Source organism: Trifolium pratense, linkage group LG3 (assembly GCF_020283565.1).
Source record: "Trifolium pratense cultivar HEN17-A07 linkage group LG3, ARS_RC_1.1, whole genome shotgun sequence".
NCBI classification, from domain to species: domain Eukaryota; kingdom Viridiplantae; phylum Streptophyta; class Magnoliopsida; order Fabales; family Fabaceae; genus Trifolium; species Trifolium pratense.
In genome coordinates, this window is record NC_060061.1 from 53,590,610 (window position 1) to 53,598,072 (window position 7,463).

The following is a 7,463-nucleotide window of genomic DNA, read 5'->3' on the forward strand; positions in this document are numbered from 1 at the left end:
TGCCTTCATGAGTGTATGTTAGAAGCATTGTTTGTTGCACTAACTCAATCAGTCAAAAACAACAGTAAGTAATGCATTTAGAACTCAGCAAAACATATATATTTACAAATCACATAAAGTTCCACTAACTCAAATCAGTCAAAAGAAGCAGCAGCAGTAAGTAATGGACTTACATCTCAGCAAAATCAGTCAAAAGAAGCAGCAGCAGTAAGTAATGCACTTACATCTCAGCAAAATCAGTCAAAAGCAGCAGCAGCAGCAAGTAATGCACTTACATGTCAGCAAAATCAGTCAGAAGCAGCAGCACCAAGTAATGCATTTACACCTCATCACTAAGTCAATCAATCAAAACTGGGATGGTCATATAAGACTGGAAAAGATGCATATATTTCTATCCCAAAAGAATTGTCTCCTCTCTTGATTTTTACATAGCCTCCGTCACCAAATCATGTCCCCCAAGAGTTCCGCACCAACCAAAAATCTGTTCCATCATCATGGGTCCCATACCCAGCTATCACAATTGCGTGATTCAGATCAGTAGACGGAGGTCCAGAGTAGACCTTATCTTCCTTCCAGTCAATTTCCTTCCAAGTAGAAGCATCAACACTGCCTACTATAGGCTGCCTAGCCACTTGCTCCTCCATCTTTTGTAGACCTTTCCCTTATCCATTGGTAAGTGTCTATGAAATATTTTTCCTTGAAGTCGTGGAGAGGGTCTTTGATGGATTTAATTGCTTCTGACACCTCCTTATATGGAAACGCTTTTTCGGTTGGGATCCCTTTAGTAATGGCAAATTTGAAGATGTCCACCTCATTTATACCATCAATAACAGCATCAATACGAGGTCCTGAAACTCCTTTGTGGCGTGAATACTGTCTAGCAATACAGTTCAGCATATGCTGACTTGACAGTTCAATTAAATCTCCAGATGGAGACTTAATTTGGAATATGCTCTCAATGCTAGCAATACACGCCATGAGAGTACAAACACCTGCATTTAAAGAAGAAAAAAAATTGAATTTAAATTGAAGTCTAAAAGTTAATATGGGATGTTTGAATTGAAAAAAAAAAACAAAATAACTAATTAGTATACCTGAGCATCCCTGATTTTTGACTGGTGCCAGAGCACCTTTCTTCCTCCAATCTACAGCACCTTTTATACTACGGAATCCAGAAGAGAAAAATCGGAGCAACATTGTAATCTGAAATGTGATAATCAAAATTCCACATCTTAATTTCAATAACATTCAAAACCAAAATTCAATAAAAACTCAACCAATAAAAATTGCATATATCATCAGATCCATAAACTTAAATCAAAGTATCACACATTAATTCATAAATAAGCTACCATAAAATTTCACAATCAACCTTTGAAACAATGAAATTCATAAACTAATCTAGCATATAATACATATAACAAAATATTCTGAATTTGACCTAATTGACCTAATTTAAACAAGTTTCTGATTAAAACATACCATACAGGACAAAGTATACTCAAAAAAGGTATACCATTTACTACAAAGTATAACTTCAAAAAACAAAAATAAAAGCATCAAGCATTCATTAATCTGTCAAGTAAACCAAGGGAAGCATAAACCATAAACTAAAAAGCTACCTCACAAATAGATCCAGTACACATAAACTAATGCTATGTGCATAATCCATTTATTGTTGATCCTTAGTTAATCAAACACTTATGGTACCCAATTCTCAAAATAAAATAATGTTCACAACAATATTTCAAAAAATAATCGAACACCGACCCTTGTCTACTCCCCAATGTAACCCTTTTCTACTCCCAAATACTATTCCTATCCCTAGTAATAACTTGTTTCTCAATCAAACTCAACCCTTTTTCCCTTTTTCACCAATGTGTCACAAAATAAAAAATATTGTTCACTAATCTGTGACAATCATTAATGCCACTATCACATAAATGTACATGGTCCACTCATACTCAAATAAAACACTTCAGTTAACTCGATAGAGGTTGGTCCAGTTGATAAATAGTTGATTTATTTTCTGAAAAGGTGAGTTCAACTTTAGTCGTAGGTGTGAAGACTTTTTTTTTTGAAGAGGCTAAATATAAAATTTTTTTTTTTTTGAAGAAGCTAAATATAAAATATATTAAAAGGGGGAAAGGTTACAAGATGAAACCAAATCCACCCAAAGGAAAACTAAAAACAGATAACTAGAATCAAGCTATAAAACATACAAAAAAACCAAGAAGAGCTAGCCAATTAACGGCTCAACCAGAGTCACCCTAACAAATAATTACACACACTTTCCGGGCCTAAAAACGCTGCATAGAACTGAAAATAAGGCATATCAAGAAAAACACCTAAAAAGGAATAAGGCATGTTAAGAGCAAGGTTAATTCAGCTGCTACTTGCTAGTACACCTATAGCAGACAATAATGCCTCATGCACTAAGCATTAAAACATACCATAGAGGACAATGTATACTCAAAAAAGGTATACCATTTACTACAAAGTATAACTTCAAAAAACAAAAAGTAAAACGACAAGAACACACTGTGTGCAAGTAAAACGACAAGAACTCACTCTTAACCCTAATTTCTTAATTAATCTTCACTGACAATGAACTAAAATAAGAAATCACATTTGCAAAAATCACTTAATCAAACACAAAACTGACCTAAAATCACCAAAAGGCAACACAAATCTGATTTCAGTTAGTCAAACACAACAATGACCTAAAATCAAACACAAATTGCTCAGAGAATAACAAAATGGATAAAGATAGAGAGAAAGATTTAACAAGAACCTATTGAGAAACTGAACCTGATTTAACGATAGCGACTAATCATTATGTAAAATATAGGATAAAAAATCAAGAACTCACTCTTAAAACGACAAGAACACACTGTGTGCAAGTAAAACGACAAGAACTCACTCTGAACCTATATAGGATAAAAAGTAAAACGACAAGAACACACTGTGTGCAAGTAAAACAACAAGAACTCACTCTTAACCCTAATTTCTTAATTAATCTTCACTGACAATGAACTAAAATAAGAAATCACATTTGCAAAAATCACTTAATCAAACACAAAACTGACCTAAAATCACCAAAAGGCAACACATATCTGATTTCAGTTAGTCAAACACAACAATGACCTAAAATCAAACACAAATTGCTCAGAGAATAACAAAATGGATAAAGATAGAGAGAAAGATTTAACAAGAACCTATTGAGAAACTGAACCTGATTTAACGATAGCGACTAATCATTATGTAAAATATAGGATAAAAAATCAAGAACTCACTCTTAAAACGACAAGAACACACTGTGTGCAAGTAAAACGACAAGAACTCACTCTGAACCTATATAGGATAAAAAGTAAAACGACAAGAACACACTGTGTGCAAGTAAAACAACAAGAACTCACTCTTAACCCTAATTTCTTAATTAATCTTCACTGACAATGAACTAAAATAAGAAATCACATTTGCAAAAATCACTTAATCAAACACAAAACTGACCTAAAATCACCAAAAGGCAACACATATCTGATTTCAGTTAGTCAAACACAACAATGACCTAAAATCAAACACAAATTGCTCAGAGAATAACAAAATGGATAAAGATAGAGAGAAAGATTTAACAAGAACCTATTGAGAAACTGAACCTGATTTAACGATAGCGACTAATCATTATGTAATAACAATTGGAAACAATACATGAAAAATTTAACGATAACCTATTGAGAAACTGAACCTGATTTAACGATAACCTATTGAGAAACTGAACCTGATTTAACGATAGCGACTAATCATTATCATTATGTAATAACAATTGGAAACAATACATGAAAAATTTAACGATAACCTATTGAGAAACTGAACCTGATTTTGAAGATCGAATGAATCTGAATGTTGAAACGGAACAAAGCTTGAATAACGAGATTTAGGGATTGAAGGTTGAATACCTAGAATTTGAATGTTGAATGAAACTTGAATCAAACACAAATTGCTCAGAGAATAACAAAATGGAGAGAGAGAGAGAGAGAGAGAAAGATTTCACTTACAGCTCCGAAGAAGTAGAAGAAGAAACGAAATCTGATTCGCGATTAGCTCCGAAGACGAAACGAAATCGTAACTTGCTTTTGCTTCATTGCGCTTTTGTGCTTGTTTGTTTTGGGGTTGAAATGGGTTTATTGATGAACGCAGAGAGAGAGTGTTATATTTATGCCTCTTCTTATTCCAATCAAATTCTGCCAGCTCAGCACAGTTACAACAAACTCCTAGCCTCACTAATGATTCCTAAGCTAAGTCCTGAGCTGACTAATTACTCCTAAGCTAACTGTTTAAGCTTAATCAAAACTTACTCAATTACATATTACGTATCAATTACATTGAGGCATATACACTGATAGGGTTAAACGCGCTAATCGTGAGTTTTCAATTTTCTAAATGAAGCTAATAGTACATCTTTTCATTATTCCATTATTATCTTTCTTTTTTTTCTTTTACGTTCTTATTAATTGTAAATTTCACTTTCGCAATTATTTTGTTTTAAACGGTTTATCGCGAAATGTATTTAAGCAATTCATAAGATATACAAATTTAACATTGAGCATTAAATCAAATTTCTCAAACAATATTTAAAAAGAATACATATAAATAATATTAAAGAAAAAATTATCCCGTATATGGTACGGACTAACATACTAGTTTAATTCATACTCATCATGTAATATATATATGCATCATCCATCATTTTTATATTATTCATTCATATATATGCATCGTAAATCATTCATGATATTCATGTTTAAATTCTCTGAGGCGACGACTTGTCTTTAGGATCTAAGTGAAGAATTTAAACTAGCCTTAAATCATAGATGCATGATTATAGCATATCTACTTTAATTATATAGATTAAGGAAAGTAATTGTGTATCTATGAGATTTTGATTTAGAGAAGTAAATGAGGTTGAGAGTTTTTTTACCTCTCACTGATGAGATAGAGTAGTTGTCAGAATGTCTTGACCTGATGGGATGGTTAACATGTATATTTATCAGTGGGGCAGGGACCTCTCAACAGGCTTACTATGAGAAACGGCTCAACCCATCACGACCTGTTCCTAAACACAGCCCATTAACAAATATCCATTTAATTATAAACTTTAGTGCAATATTATAATTAGAATATAAATAGTTGATATAATAATTTATAAATATTTTAATTGTTGATTAAGGTTAATCCATAAAATCCAACAATTCTCCCACTTGGATAACCTTAATCAATTATTAAAACATAAGAATCATGAATTAAAAAACTATCAACTATTTATCTAAGCACTTGTTATTATAACAGTATAGGAAACACAAGTTTTAACAATGCAAAAATTGAATTCGATAGGAATACAAAATCATACACGTTAAATACTTATATTTCACATAAGGATGGATACGGATTAACATTATATAGTTAAGAATATGTCATCCAAGAGTGGCCCAAGCATATGAAATGCTATAACAAACTCCCACTAACCCAAAATATAGAAGACTTAATCAAATATATATAAATCTGTCGTTGGTGGTTTTGCCAATGAGTTTTTGATTTTATAAAAGTCATGAAATATCCACATAGGTCAAGTAATCACTAACTTATAGGGATAGTCTATTAAGAGAATAATTACTTTTAGTCAAAATTAATAAATGTTCTACAATATTTGACATTCAATTAATCCAAATTTTAGCAAAAATTGTGACTATGAAAATCAATAAAGAAATAGGAGATTGAGGAATCTCCAATTGGATTAACACAACCACTTAGTTTAAAGAAAATAAGATATGGATTAACGTGGCCACAAGAATGTCAATAATGAACAAATTATGATTATGCAATTCATAAGTACTTTAAGAACACAATATCATACTCGATAGGAGTATTGATATTATACGTAGTACTTACTATTTATGACCTTATAGAATGTGTAATGTTAGTAAAAGAGAAACACAATATATTTGCATGCTAAGAGATAATTTTGCATTTTCCAACAAATTGACTTAAGCATCTAATTATGATGCTTACCGAGATTAAAGAGTTGATATATATCTCAGTATAGTAGAATGAGACTGAAATTTAAAGTCTCTTAAGTTATGCCATATTTTATTTAGCGCGCAAAAGTATATGGCAAGAGTGAGATTATAACTTTAAGTTTTGTGTTTATATCATTGTGTACATATTTTCATTGATCTCACATATATGAACAAGAGTGAAATTTTTCATTTGAGCTCATAGTATAATATTATGTACACACTCCCATTGATCCCACATATATAAACAAGAATGAGTGGAATTTTCTTTAGTGTTTTCATCAGTGATCACTGATATACAAATATTATGATATGTAATATTTAACCGTGAGATACTTGCTAGTGCAAAATTATATGTATACATGTGGTCATATTATTTTAATTCACTAATAAAGTTTCACAAACTCAACCACATATTTGCACATGCAATAGAATTACTAATACAAGTGGTAACTCGATGATAATATAAAATCCAATATATACAAAACTTTTCAATGGCATATTTTATCAAGTATTGGATTTAATGGTTAACCATATATTCTGCATTTAGAATTAAGGAGATTGTTAATTTTCACTTAACAATTTATAATATAAATCTCCTTATAACAAATAAAATTCTCAAAAGAATTTTTATATATAAAGTAGCTATCATATAAAAGAGTATGATGATCATATATAAAAGATTTATCATCATATGAGTGAGATTAAGTCTCTAGTATTATAAAATAGGGTATGAGACTATATATATTAAAAGTTTAATAACTCACCCATAAAACTCAAATGCTACAATTATAGACACACACATTTGAGAAATAGTTTGGTTACACGTAGCGGAAATACACGAGACTTAAGTTTTATTATTATTGAGGATATATGAGAGAATAGTCATTAACTTTCATAAGTGTTGAAAATAATAATAATAATAATATTAATAATAATATGAAATATGCCAAATATAGTGAAAATTGAAAAGTTGAATATCTCAAATGTACAATTTAAAACCATTTAAAATAATGACATAAAATAAATAGAATTTTCTTGATAAAGTTGTTAAGCATTTGAGATTTTGACATATTGCGTTTACAAAATGAGTTTGCAAAATTATATAATGATATGGAAGTATATAATAATTTATGAGAGAAGACTATATTTAATATCCTCAATATAAGTCTCTACGGTAGTTTTATGTCTAGAATTATGAGACAAATAAATATATTTGTTTCTTAGCTATAGTTAATTTGCATGTAGAATTTTCCTCACTTGACAAAGAATGATATTTAAAATGGTGACATATTTTTCTTACACCAATGAAAGGATGATCATGTTAAGCAATGTCATACCCATAGGGTATGTCCATTACATCACACAATACATAGTGAGGATTCTCCC

General features: G+C 30.7%; 1 protein-coding gene across 1 annotated transcript; it reads right to left on the reverse strand.

Moving 5' to 3' along the window:
* Positions 1-527: 527 nt before the first annotated feature.
* LOC123915761 (senescence-specific cysteine protease SAG39-like) lies at positions 528-4,273 on the reverse strand. Its single transcript, XM_045966992.1, has 4 exons — positions 4,059-4,273; positions 3,877-3,959; positions 1,095-1,203; positions 528-992 (listed from the first exon to the last, which is right to left on the reverse strand). The coding sequence occupies exons 3-4, from the start codon at positions 1,195-1,197 to the stop codon at positions 625-627; spliced, it is 471 nt and encodes a 156-aa protein (XP_045822948.1). The 5' UTR covers positions 1,198-1,203; positions 3,877-3,959; positions 4,059-4,273; the 3' UTR covers positions 528-624.
* Between the last annotated feature and the right edge of the window lie 3,190 nt (positions 4,274-7,463).